Here is a 14,834-nt window from a genome sequence, read left to right on the forward strand (position 1 = left end):
TTGCACTTGTTGGAAAATTATCTAGATGAAGTTAAACAACTAGTACAAAAATACCTTTAAGATTAATTACTAACTCGACCACAGAACAAGACAGCAGTCTTCAAACTTGTTTTATTATGACCCATAGTTAGAATAAAGATTTTTTTCATCACAACCTAAGCAAGCGCACATGTATACATCTGCATAAATAATAAAAGCCTAATGTTATAGTTCTTTTTATTATATGTAATGAACTGTGATATTTCCTACTCTATTCCATTTCTTCCTTTTTTTAAATTAAAAGCATACTGGTTGTGCCAAGTGAACTAAATGTACCGCCTACAAATGGGTCCCAAGTTGCCATTTGGGAAAGAATGCTCTAAAATATCACAAGTAAAACCATTTCTAGGAACATGATTTCATTACAGTTGTATCTTTGCTCTTTGTAATATTCAAGTTACAACAGGTCTCAATGCATACACCATCACCCCTGTGTGGGTGTGAGAAAATTTCTTCCTATGTCTGAGACCAAGTGAGCTCTTGATGACTACAATCTTTTCAACCACAAAAAGGAGTTTGCAATTATTACAGAGCTCTTTGTCTGATGGTAAGGCCAACAGCTTTCCCAAGCTATTACTAATTTCACTGTCAGCCATCCTCTCTTGTAAACTTTGTTACCCTCCAATTGTGCTCAACTTTTTTACTTTATGTGTTGCCTGGAAAAGAATGGAAGAGCAAGAGGAGGAGAGTTTTTTTTATTCTTTGTGAGAATAAATAGAGTAAACAGAAGTTATGATGGTAAAACTTCAATTATTCTAAATCTTTAGTTTTCCTGAAAAAATAATGGATGAGAGTCATGGCTATAGACTAGAAACACATGACTAATTCTGCAAAACAGTTCTGCAAACTAGAATCTCCTTAAACTTTATTCTCACTATGTATAAAACAGGTACTAAAGGTATAACTATTAATTTAATGAAGATGACACTTTTGTCTCAGCAGATGAAAGTAAAAAAAAGGAGGGGAACAGAAGGGACTTGTCAAAAGTCTCTCCATGTGAACTCTCAACACAATGTTTCCTAACAGCTAAAGAAAAAAACCACTTAAAACAAATCAATATGAATGCATGAAAATTAAATCATTTCAAGAGGTCCTATCCAAGAGTCCCTACATAATGGGAGATTATATCCATCAGTGTGCAGACATCAATAATTTTAATAGTAGCACATTAAAAAGCATCATTTATGCCCAGTGGATATAAAAATCTCAAAACCTAGTTTAATGCTATTCTTTAATGTGGTATAAGTTAAAATCAGTGACAACTCCATAGTTCTTTGGTCGTCCTCCAGTCTTGTGACTCCTACAAAAAGGAAAAAAGATCACTGTAAGGGTTGTGGATGTGAGGGGAAGACACATATTCTTTTTCTAATTTCATAAACTATTTCCATATATTTGGGAAGTAGCAGAGCACAATGCACTGGGTTCCTCTGTCCTTGGAAGCTGTGAGGCTTTGAGTGAGTCCCTTTATCTCGCCAAGCGTCAATTCACCATCTGCAACACAGAGACAGTGACAGTGCCCAACTCAGGGGCAACATGAGCATCAGATGATCCAATGCTAGTAAAGCACTGAGCATAGAGGCAAGCATATGGCGAGAATTCAATATGTTATAATTACTATATTTTTCTTTTAAAATACTATACACAAAGTGTCAAGAATATTGTTTTGAATTAGCTGGCTTCTTCCAAACTGGAACACTCATTGGCTCTATGATTCTAAGAAGTTTGTATCAATCTTCCTTCAAAATGACCAACCCAAACTAAGCATGGTAAAGATGAATAAGGCTGTGTGTGTTAAGTGCTTGAAATTACTGGAAAGTCTAACTGGAATGCATTCCTCAAGATGTATCTAGGGCCACTAGCTGCTAGCTCAGCATCTGTCAGAGTAGGCACTGTGGATCCCCTGGTCCTAGGTTTACAGAGGTCACACCCATGTCACCAAAATAGAGTTACAAGGCAAATAAGCTCCCAGAATCCTTTTCTTCACCTCAGGACATCTCAAAGCCCTTGCTCTAACAGAGGACGCAGGCTATAATACTCCCAAGGAAGGAGTATTACGATCCTCCTTGCTCATTGGGCGTCTCCTGGGAGTGGTGTTCTGTGGGACCCATGGGCCAACTCCTAGGCACACAGAGATCCCAAAACAGTGCTTCTGGGATCAAAGATCAGTTGTGGAGAGATGGATCTGAGACTTTAGAGGTCTAAAACCAGACGCTGAAATTGTAATACCTGACTGATATTCTAAAGTCAGACTTCCCAAAGTTGTTATTAAGTTACAAGTGCTTAAGTTACAAGAGAAATTGGTAACAAATTAGATACATTGTATGAAAGAAGTGTCTCAGTTTCACAGATGCAAATATAAAAAATAAAACAAAACCCTTGTTTGTAAAGCAAAATAAACCTAAGATGACTGCTTTATAACTGTTGAATAGATGCTCAGGATAAGGAAGTCAGAGAAAAGTGGCTGCTGACCTTTACTAATAATGTCAGGATGTTGATGTCATGTCCATGCTGCAGTTGCTCAAGCTGAGGATAAAAGAGCTATCCTTCCCACCTCAACGTGCTATATTTTCTAAACTTGGTTCCATGTTAAATATGCATACTACTGATATTCACATAAAGTGGAACTAGATATTGACTTTTTACTCAATGTCCCAAAATTCCAATATTACCAAGTACAAAGTTCGCCTGAGTTTTAGAAGTTAAAACTGTGGATAAACAAGGTCCTGCTGTATAGCACAGGGAACTATATTCAATATCCTGTGATAAACCATAATGGAAAAGAATATGAAAAAGAGTGTGTGTATGTGTGTTTGTATACATAACTGAATCACTTTGCTCTACAGCAGAATTAACACAAAATTGTAAATCAACTAAACTTCAATAAATTTTTTTAAAATGTAAAATGATAAATGTTTCTCTCTTGCTCCCTCATACACACAGGTATTTTCACTTTGACAGATTTTTAAAAAATTATTAAGAACCAAAAAGTTACTAGAACAGGGGAAAAAAATCATAAAATTAATTGTGAAAAGGCTCTTACTAACAGGTAGCATTTATCAAACATCTACTGTAAAAAGTGACATACTGAGTGTTCTAAGGAACTTTATATTAATTTTATTTAATTTTCAGGGTCATCATATTTGGTTAATATGTTATTAATTCCCTTTTTAAAAATTATAAAACATTTCATACATACAGGCATACATACAAATAGCTGTGTATAAATAGTAAAATCTCAAACATCCAAGTACATACCCCGTATCTTTTAAGACAGGACAATTCCAACGCAACCCAAGAAAGCAAACAGCATCCTTTCTTCATCACATGTCCTTCCTATCATCCCTGGTTCTATGTGTGAAGAAGCAGAGGCTCTGAGAAGCTGAGTTGTCAGCCCCATGGAGGAGCTGGCATGTGAACCTCACCTGTCTGATTCCGAAGACCATGAAGCTCAAGCACTTAGGCTGCAATTGCTGAAGTTATACATTTCGGGGGTGAGGAAACAGAGATTTAAGACACTGCCCAGGATCACACTGCCACTGCTAAGCAGCCCAACTGACATTAAAACCCACATTACAATTATTTATTTATAGTCCTTCTCTTTTAGTCTCGAAATTAACATGAGGAAGAGAGCCATATTTAAGTCAGGGTTTCTCATAAAACTTATGAGAAATTTCACCACTCTCTCTTTTAAATTATTTAAGTTAAGTGCTTTTTACTAGACTATTAAAGGAATAGCCTGAGAGGTGATTATTTCCCTTTCAGCAAAGGTTGTTCTATTTGATTGCATCAGTGTAGCTCCCAAAAGCTGCTCTGTAATAGGAAGGTTTCAGTAGAATAAAAGTGCTGCTTCTCAAACTTCAGTGGGCACAGCAACCACCTGAAAATCTTACTAATACGCAGGGCCTGAAATTTCTACATGTCCAAAAATCTCTTGACAATGACTATTCTGCTGGTACTTTTAAGATGTACTCTGAGTAGCAAGAGACTTGGGAAGGAAAAGTGTTAGTTGCTCAGTCGTGTCTGACGTGTTGCAACCCCATGAACTGTAGCACACCAGGTTTCTCTGTCTATGGAATTCTCCAGGTAAGAATACTGGAGTGGGTTGCCATTCCCTTCTCCAGTGGGTCTTCCCAACCCAGGGATTGAACCTGGGTCTCCTGAATTGCAGGCAGATTCTTTACCATCTGAGCCACCAGGAAAGCCTAAGAGACTTAAACGGCCTTCATTATTAATAGGGATCTTGCAGTGAATTTTTTTAAAAATGAAAAATATTTAACATGTAAGTTCTGTATGGTTTTACTTTAATATCAATTTCTAAAATTGGAACACATCTATTTCTGACACAATTTTACTCTAGATTTCATTTATACACCTAGGACAGAAAATAATAAATTTCAGGATCTATACTTAAGCCAGAATGATATTTCTGACACATGGACAAGAGTGTCAATTTAGGAATTATTTGAACATACAATGGAAAATATATGAAGAAATAGGATGAGAAAGTTTGTGGGAACACACATGTATGCACCACATATAAGAAAAAAGCAATCAATGTTTACCCACCAAAGAACAGCAAATTTCAGTTGGAAAAGAGATGGCATTTTATCAGACATCTAATGAGGTATGAAACATAAGATTTATGACAAAAAAATAAACCTTATAAAATTCATGTCACATTGCATGGTCCTAAAAATTGTATAGTCATTGCACATTCTGTATTCTGAACTGCTGAATCTATCACAGTAGATAAAAGCACATGGTTAGCTACTAATTGGAAGTTTTTGGTGGTTCAGATGGCAAAGAATCTGCGTGCAATGCAGCAGACCTGGCTTTGATCCCTGGGTGGGGAAGATCCTCTGGAGAAGGGAATGGCAACTCACTCCAGTATTCTTGCCTGGAAAATTCCATGGACAGAGGAGCCTAGTGGGCTACAGTTCATGGGGTTGCAGAGTTGGACACAACAGAGTGACTGATACTTTTCACTTAAAGGTCTTAATATTTCTGTAGCAAATGTAATCACCTCTAAGAGAAAGCCAAAGGCTATTAATTTAAAACTTTATTGCATAAATAACCCCCTGAAACTGTGTTCCTCCAAGGCTTCTTTTCTTGAACTTGATCCCATCTGAAAGAACATCTCTTGAAGATGAGTCAGGAGACCATCCTAAGGCACTTAGAATTGTAGGACATGTTCCCTGAGTCCACTTTTAGGCACAGAAAGTGAATGTGCCTATGGTAAATGATCCAGTCTCTCTGAATCTCAGTTCCTTCAATACCTCTCAAAATTGTCAAGACTAAATTAAGTTAGAGGCAAAAAAAAAAAAAAAAAAAAAAATTGATTAAAAAAATACAAAGGTAAGGTTTTAAAATATTATTTACATTAAAAAAATCTGATTGGGTAACAATGACCAACAGACGCTTAAACCACTGGCTGAAATGTTGATGGGAAGAATCCTGTGAGTGAGCAAGAAATTACTATCCTGCAGACTACTTCCAGGTCATATGGGAAAAGGCAACTTTATAATGGAGGGATCAAGTTATAATTTCCAGAAGTCACTGATCATTCTTGGCATCATTCAAGCATGGGGCAATAACAGTAATAATAAATGCATCTTGTTGTGATACAATTAGCAGTACACGGCATTTTGATGTACCTTTATCAAAACATTCAGCCTGAGTCTAATCACAGTTGTAGGTCTAATTCAGCTTTATACTTTAGGCGCTGGTGCAAGTATAAGACACACCACTCAGAAGCAGTAAGTCAACTTAAAATGTGAGCCGTGTCACCAGATAACTGAATCTGACTTTCTTTCAGGAAAATAAAATGTATGCGGGTGGGGATCAGCTGTAGACTAAAAGTGACTTAACAGATGTAATAACTAACTGCAAAGTGTGAACCTTGTTTGGATCCTTGTTTAAACAAACCAATAGCCCAAAGACATGTCTAGGTTAACAGGGGAAATATGACTTGAGTATTAGATGATATTAAGATATTAACATTAGTATTTTTAGGTGTGCTCAAGCCATTGTGGCCATGTCAGAAAATGTTAATAAATGCAAATGAAATCTTTAGGGGAGAAATGCTATGAAGTCTTTAATATACTTTAAATACCTCAGGGGAAAAGCAGTGTGTCTGTTAAGATCTTAATAATATAGCACAGTAACTGTAGCAAAGAGGATGAAAAAGGAAAACAAGAAAGATGGGTTAGGTGGAAGAAAGAGGAATTTCCTACCCAAAAGGCAAGAGGGTCTCAAAGATTTTTCGACCCTTCTGAGCTAGCACTGACAGAAGGTACAGGGCCATTTCTTTGCTGAGTTGAGTTACCTTCTATTCTAGACTCTTGGCAAAGCAGTGGCTTTCCAGCGACAAGTGGAAAAAAAGGCAAATCGTGGTCCATGTAATTCTCACAGTAAGCAGCCTCCATTCTAAACTCAAGAGCAGGAGCAATCCAATAAACAGATCTCACGTTCCAGTGGGCCCATGAGCTATTATGTCTCATGAGCTATTATGTCTCAACAGTTTCCTCCTTGGGACTGAAATAAACCACATTTCAATCCGAAGTGAACCTGCTTTTATGAAAAGCAATAAGAAAGCTGCATTAAACCTACTCAGCCACTTACAATTTAAGTGAGACCCACAGAAATGTCTACCATTTTCCCCGTAGGAAATTTTATATACTGGCACTCGAAACTGAACTGGACTTCATAACTCATAACCTTTAATATTCACTGGTCTTGATGTTCCTCAGAAAGAAAAATGAAATAGTTGTTTTTTCCTTTTCCTTTCCTCAAGAATAGAGTGCTCCATAAAAATCATTTATACACAACCTCTAGGTATATTCATGAAACACTCTCAGTTATGAAATGGAGCCATATAAAATTAAAATGACCATATACAAGCGTATACAAGACAAAGACATTTCTGCAAATATGGGGAATTACGTCTTCCCTGGAGATAGTCCATGAAAACTAGATAAATAGATTAAACAGAAGTGGCATTACACAGTCAAGGCATAGAGGACTCTACGGCTTGACACAGTGCTCATGTCACAAATACCTAAACTAACTGTCCCCAAATGATCTTCAAGGCAAAGCAGGCCCTGCTGCCCTCAAGGTATAAGCACCTGCAGACCTTAGGGGACCACTGGCTCACCTGGCCTAAACCGGTATACCACCTGCTCCCCTGTTCTCAAGACGGCCAGCGCCTAACACGGCAGCTTTGGAGTGTTGTTTGGAAAGGAGTCTCAGATTCCCAGCCCTTTTCAGGGTTGAATTTAGTTATTTTCTGGAACACATGTATGGTATCTCTAAGGACATCACAATAGTCATGTGTGCAATTTCCTCTAAAAACACTTAAGTGACTATTACCCTTCACCTCCTTCTCTCAGACCTCAGCCACAGCGTTCATGCCCTGACTCAGGAAACAGTTATCTGGAAACAGTTATCAGCCAGACACTGAACTTGGTGCTGGTGGTGAATTAAAAGGCTCTGTTTCATTCCTGCCTTCATGAATCTTAGACTTTCCTCCTCTTTTTCTCCCATTCCCTCCCTCCCCACCACCGCCATCCCACAACTAGGACTCAGTTTGAATTTATTTCCACATTGGGTTAAAAATCACCATGTGGCTTTTTCTCCTCATCAATTAAGTCTCTTCCATTCTTGAACTCCCTAAGGCGAAAAACTATTTTTAAAAATTTTATATACAGAGAATGAACATCTGGAAGATGATATCAATGTGACTCTTCAGTTACAGAAAGGCAAAATTACTCCTTAGTCTATCTTACTCCAGACCTGAAAGTCTGGCAATAGTTTTCCTTTCATCTTCAATGCCTTTGAATACACCAGAAGTTCAGTTCAGTTCAGTCCAGACACTCAGTCATGTCCGACTCTTTGCAACCTCATGGACTGCAGCACGCTAGGCTTCCCTGTCCGTCACCAGCTCCCGGAGCTTACTCAAACTCGAGTCCATCAGATTAATGATGTCATCCAACCATCTCTTCCTCTAGTCATCCCCTTCTCCTCCTGCCTTCAATCTTTCCCAGTATCAGGATCTTTTCCAATGAGTCAGTTCTTCTCATTGGGTGGCCAAAGGATTGGAGTTTCAGCTTCAGTGTCAGTCCTTCCAATGAATATTCAGGACTGATTTCCTTTAGGATGGACTGGGTGGATCTCCTTGCAGTCCAAGGGACTCTCAAGAGTCTTCTCCAACACCACAGTTCAAAAGCATCTATTCTTCAGCATTCAGCTTTCTTTATACTCCAACTCTCACATCCATACATGACTACTGGAAAAACCAGAGCTTTGACTAGCTGGACCTTTGCTGGCAAAGTAATGTCTCTGCTTTATAATATGCTGTCTAGGCTGGTCATAGCTTTTCTTCCAAGGAGCAAGTGTCTTTTAATGTCATGGCTGCAGTCACCATCTGCACTGATTTTGGAGCCCCAATAAATAAAGTCTGTCACTTTATTATAAAGTCCATTGTTTCCCCATCTATTTGCCATGAAGTGATGGGACTGGATGCCATGATCTTAGTTTTCTGAATGTTGAGTTTTAACCCAACTTTTTCACTCTCCTCTTTCACTTTCATCAAGAGGCTCTTTAGTTCTTCTTCCCTTTCTGCCATAAGGGTGGTGTCATCTGCATATCTGAGGTTATTGATATTTCTCCTGGCAATCTTGATTCAAGCTTGAGCTTCATCCAGCCTGGCATTTCACATGATGTACTCTGCATATAAGTTAAATAAGCAGGGTGATAATATACAGCCTTGATGTACTCCTTTCCCAGTTTGGAACCAGTCTGTTGTTCCATGTCTAGTTCTAACTGTTCCTTCTTGGCCTGCATACAGATTTCTCAGGAGGCAGGTCAGGTGGTCTGGCATTCCCTTTTCTTGAAGAATTTTCATAGTTTGTCGTGATCCACATAGTCAAAGGCTTTGGCATAGTCAATAAAGCAGAAGTAAGTGTTTTTCTGGAACTCTCTTGCTTTTTCAATGATCCAATAGATATTGGCAATTTGATCTCTGGTTTCTCTGCCTTTTCTAAATCCAGCTTGAACATCTGGAAGTTCATGGTTCACATACTGTTGAAGCCTGGCTTGGAGAATTTTGAGCATTACTTTACTAGCGTGTGAGATGAGTGCAATTGTGCGGTAGTTTGAACATTCTTTGGCATTGCCTTTCTTTGGGATTGGAATGAAAATGAACCTTTTTCCAGTCCTGTGGCCACTGCTGAGTTTTCCAAATTTGCTGGCATATTGAGTGCAGCACTTTCACCGCATCATCTTTTAGGATTGGAAATAGCTCAACTGGAATTCCATCACCTCCACTAGCTGTGTTCGTAGTGATGCTTCCTAAGGCCCACTTGACTTCGCATTCCAGGATATCTGGCTCTAGGTGAGTGATCATACTGCCGTGGTTATCTGAGTCATGAAGATCTTTTTTGTATAGTTCTTCTGTGTATTCTTGCCACCTCTTCTTAATATCTTCTGCTTTTGTATGAGTTCCTCTATTTTAAGTCCATATTTTCAGATTTTCTGTTTACAAATAGCAGTTGGACTAGACATACAACTTCATACTCTGTCTTGTTCAGGTTGTGATTCTCAGCTAGAGTCAGCTCGGAGTCTTCAGCCACAGGGCAGGAACTGGTTCTTCACTGTCTTCTCAGCCTGTCCTCACTGAGCACCCATTTCCTACCGAGCACCCTCCATGTGCTGGCCACTATTCACCACACCAGGCTTCTCATGGACCTCACATTCTCATGGAGGGGAGACAGACAAGAAAGAAAAGTATAAATTACTCTGTTAGAAGATACGGAGTGCTCTGGAGAAAACTGCAAGCAGGGAGCAGGGCATGTGGAGTTCTGGGGAGGACGAGAGGGCTCCAGGTGGTTAGGGCTGGTCTCCTTCCAAAGGCAAGGTCCAAAGAAAGACCAACGGGGAAGGAAGTGTGGACATTTGGGGACAAGCCTGTTCCAGGCAGAGGGAATAGCACATGCAAAGGCTCTGAGCTAGAAGGGAGACTGATACGACCGAGAAATAGAGAGAAAGTCAGTATGCTGGGAACATGCAGTGTGGTAGAGAATGAGGTCCAGGAGGCAGTGGGGGAGGCAGAACAAAGGGTCCCTGTATGTGTCAAATTAATAGTAACAAACAATAATGATTAGTAAGGTAGCTGCCATTTACTGAGTTCTCTGTGCTACCAGCAAGTCCAAATAGGTATTGTGTATTATCTCCTCACCTGGAGGAGGGCATGGCAACCCACTCCAATATTCTTGCCTGGAAAATCCCACAGACAGAGGAGCCTGGCGGGCAACAGTCCATGGGGTTGCAAAGAGTCTGACATGACTAAGCACAGGACATCACCTCCTTAAAATTTCAAAACAACTGGTTGCTCCAATATGCAGAGATTTGACTTCCTGATTCAGGACAAGCACAGCAGTAAGTCCAAAACTCTCTAGGAAATATTTCCCTTCACAAGTCCCTCTCCCCTGTCCCATAACCCCACTGCCTTAACATGACTAAAATCTTTGCTACATGCTGCAGTTAATTTTCCCTTGCACCTGAAAAATAAAAATCTAGTTTCTTATAAATGTCAAATGTCTTGCTTACTTCCAAGTTGTGGTTTTTAATATGATTTTCTAGTCTGCTCCAGTACCCTAAGGTAAAAGGGTTCAACTTATGAAAAGTTGGTAAGTACAGTTTGAGACACTTCAGAGTTCAAATCCTTTTAATAACATCCTTTGATGTGTTTAATTAATCCTTCAGCACAACTTTTTCTCCTCTGAAATATATGGTATAACTTAATGTTTCAGGGTGCCAGTTATAGATTGCACCTACTAGTGCCAAAAGACATATTGTTCTGGTGGCCCCCTCCCTTCTTTCTGCTGCACTTGCATTTAGAAGGCATCCTGGTGTATAAAAATAAGCATGCCAAGAGACCTGGGCTTGCGAAACACAGTTAATTAGTGGAAGCATCAGATGTGCCTTCATAAGAACTTGGGTAGACCCTTCATTACTTAGTTTCCTCTAAGGAGGACAATTTGAAAATATCTTCTAAATAAAAAGACACTGTTCAGTTCAACTTGAGAAACATTTATTGGTCAGGTGCTATGAAGACAAAGACAGTCCCAGTCACTGCCCACCAGAACTTAAAGTTCATCACATTGACCAAATGGCAGACCTTCAAGATGAAGGAAAATCTGGGATAACTGCATGCACTGATGCAGAAGGTGCCAGAAGAAATTGGGAGTACTTTTTAAAAAGCCACTCACCCAAAACATCAGACATCAGCTGTCCCCTGTTGAACCAAATGTAAAGGATGGATGGCTTAAAAGCAGAACTTCTGAAAGTAAAAAGTTAAGAGTTGGGCAGAATCTTATAATCAAATTTTCTGTATCTAATTGTATGCTCACAAGTTTCCACAGAGATTAACTGCTTATTTTTATTCTCCTAATACTTAAACCACAAGAAGGAAATCTTTAATATCCATTTCCAAATATTTTGGTTAAGAGAGACTCAGAGATTTTTAGTTAGCACCAATTCCTCACATGAATAAAAGGTATTTTATTTCACAAAACTGATAATCAAGGTAATAAGACCTAAGCCCAAGCCTGTGGATTTATACAAACTGAAACAATGCTAATCATCAACATACATGTGACATTACTGTTGTTTTAGTCACTAAGTCATTCTTTTGCCAGGCTCCTCTGTCCATGGGATTTTCCAGGCGAGAATACTGGAATGGGTTGTCATTTCCTTCTCTAGGGGATCTTCCCAACCCAGGGATGGAACCCACATCTCCTGCATTGCACCGAGATTCTTTACAGCTAGACCACCTGGGAAGCCCCAAATGTGATATTATGTAAAGTCAAAATGATGTGAAACAATCTGTGGAAATGCTTAACATTAGTTAAGTGGGTCCAGAGGAGCAGGGCATAAGAAGGAGCAAAAATCAGCCCATGTTCTGCTCATCAAGCCCTAATGCCTGGGGCCTGCCTGGCAGTGAATATAGAAGAATGGACTTAAAAAAAAATATATATATATATAGCAAAAACAGCACATAGGCAAGCAGCAGTCTTACAAGGAACCAGTATAGCTTCAGGGGTCACCAGATTCTGACTTTTTTAAAAAAATGAATAATTTCATTGACTAGGCCTATAAATATTCAGATTAATTTATCACATTTATTTTCTGAAACAATACAATGAATAAAAGTCTAATATTAAAGAAATGGTCTATGACACAGATGGTAGTATCACTTTATCATATTATCATTATACAGTATTATATGATATATGTTATAATAATATATATGATATATATAATTAACATTATACAATATCAGATGTTTCCACCATCTCAAAGCTGATTTGAATCAGAATTACCTGTGGGAACTTTTTAGAATCGCATCTTCCCAGGCCCCACCCATTGGATGTTCTGATTCAGACTTTGGGTTTGGGGCTTTACAAAGCTTCTGGAGACAGTGGTGATCAAGCAGGTTGGGGAGCCAAGAAGACTCCCAAGAATGCCAAGAAGGCAGACTAAGCTGCCTTCAAAAACAATGATAGTAAAATGCAATAAACCGTGTCTTCTCAACAAAACCAGACTCACGCTAAGGCACGAGTCTTACTTTTTAAACATTAAGAACACTAATATCACTGAAGATCATCAAACAGCTATATACCCAGTAGCATATTTCAAAACCTAAAATGGTTTTGCATGCTTAAATTTACAAAAACTTGAAAAACAAGTGAGCAAGGGCTAATCCAAAATACCACAGACGTGAGAGATACTAAAAAATCATTGATTATGCCTCTTCACTCAAAAGATATCAGAACTCGAGTTCCTGGATTTTTTTCAGTAAATATGCCAAATCTAAGTTTTACTTCTTTTGTGACTGAATACCTATGCCTTCATTGGTTCTTTTAACGTCCTAAATATACAGGATTCTTCATGGAAACATGACATCTTCTTCCAACAATTTTGTGCAATGAAGTATCAAATGTGAAGCTCTAAGAATCTAAGCAGTCACACTGCTTCCCAGAGACTGCTCTATAAAGCAACCAGTTAACAGTCTGGATGGATATAACGTCTAAAAAAACTGCATTTGGAAAGATGGTGGCAGCTCTGGCCAGACTAGTATAGGAACACGTTGCTGGGTCTATTCATAGATGTACAATACTGAAGGTGCGTCTTCCAACAATGACCTGGGAAACATTTTCTACCGGCTTAAAACACCCATGATCAAAATCCTACATATTTAATAAAAACACACACATTTATCAATATTTTACAACATTCCTAGCATTCTGCTACAGTGCCAAGACACAGTTTGCCTGAACTTCAGGGTTTTTCTTTCTTTCTTTCTTTCCTAACAAATAGGTATGTAAGCTAATTTAGGAACCAAAACCAACATCTTGACTATCAAAGTTTCAGACTGAGAATACAGGGTTCAGTGACCAAAATGCCTGCCTTTGGTTTAGTATTGGTTCTTGTCCCATTAGAAAACACGGGGTGGGGAGCCGTCAGAATAGTCTGGATAGATGCACTGCCATTAAATCATCTGGGTTGCAGAGGGGCAAAAGTAAGGCAGGAGGGAAACCACAGGAAAACTCCGCAGAAAGCTGCCCCTCGCGATCAATAAAGAACTAAATTTCAAGGATTTGCCTACAGCTGGTAAAACGGCTTACTGCTTTCATCTGCTGGATAAGCAGCAGTAAACTCGCCGGTGGGCTAATTAGATCCAACTTGAAGGCAAGCACCGGGTCCAGAGAACGATCAGCCAGGTCGGGAGACTCGCTCAGACACCCAAGAAGGAGCCGAGCCACACGGTTCCAAGTCGGGGCGCAGCAGCACACTCTAGAGGGGCGGCCTGTTTGGGGCTGCCGGCTTCCCAGGGCGGACCTCGGGGAATCATTTCCCAACCATCCGTGCCAGCCAGAAACTCACACGCCGCGCAGGGACGAGAGGCGGCCGGCTGTGGGTAGCTCTGTCAAAAAGTTTGAGAGGCGCCTCCCCCACTAACATCCTCCCCCTAAGGCTGGGGTCTTCATCTCGCGACCCCCCCGGGCCATGTCACTTCTCACGGGGCCCGCAGAGGCAGGAAGTCTGGAAACCAACCGAGAGGGGAGAGAGAGAAAGTTGGGAGGCGCGAAGTGTCTGCGGGAGAAGGAAGGAGTTTGGTGGGGAGCGATCGGAATGCAGTAACTTATTTTTGACCCGAGCCGCCATCGGCCGGAGAGAGCGGGACTCCAGACACAGGCTGCAACTCCGACTTCCCCCCGCGCGCTGTCCCTCCAGGCCCAGCCCGCCGCCCGCCGGACGCGCTCCACTCACCCAGCTCCTCCGCCTGCAGCCAGAGCGGCGCGGAGACCGCGAGCAGCAGGGCCAGGAGGCCGCGCCGGACAGCCCCCGCCTGCGCGCAGCCGCCGCGGGCGCCGGCCACCATGGCCCCGCCGGGCGCCAGCTTGGCAGGCTCGGCTTCCCCTTGGCGCGCGCAGCGCCGCCGCCGCCCCGGCCGGCCGCCTCCTCCGCGGCCGAGCGCAGCGCCTGGACTGGGCGCAGCCGCGGCCGGGCACCGAATCTCATTGGGGCGGCCCGGGGCCCAGCCCGGCGGGGGCGTCTCCTGCCCCGCCCCACACGCCGGCCCCCAAGGAGGAAGTGGCTCCCGGGTGGCGGCGGGCCGCCGGGGTGGAGGCGCCCCGGGAGCTCCCAGCACACGCTCTCTTTTTCCTCCGCCCCTCCTCCCCGGTGCACGTGAACCTGGGAGCCCCGAGGACTCCCGGCGGTGAGACCCGCCC

The 14,834-nt window shown here is 41.2% G+C and overlaps 1 protein-coding gene across 2 annotated transcripts in view; it reads right to left on the reverse strand.

Annotated features, from left to right (window-relative positions):
• DCBLD1 (discoidin, CUB and LCCL domain containing 1) overlaps nucleotides 1–14,614 on the reverse strand; it is a 91,599-nt gene extending 76,985 nt beyond the window's left edge. The window contains exon 1 of one of the 2 annotated variants that reach the window (XM_043439094.1): nucleotides 14,371–14,610. In XM_043439094.1, the coding sequence (XP_043295029.1) occupies nucleotides 14,371–14,482 (112 nt within the window). In that variant the 5' untranslated portion in view covers nucleotides 14,483–14,610. Of the gene's footprint in view, nucleotides 1–14,370 lie in introns of both variants that reach the window. The other variant, XM_043439095.1, reaches the window with a different exon arrangement.
• Between the last annotated feature and the right edge of the window lie 220 nt (nucleotides 14,615–14,834).

Source organism: Cervus canadensis, chromosome 20, assembly GCF_019320065.1.
Source record: "Cervus canadensis isolate Bull #8, Minnesota chromosome 20, ASM1932006v1, whole genome shotgun sequence".
In the NCBI taxonomy this organism is placed as follows: Eukaryota; Metazoa; Chordata; class Mammalia; order Artiodactyla; family Cervidae; genus Cervus; species Cervus canadensis.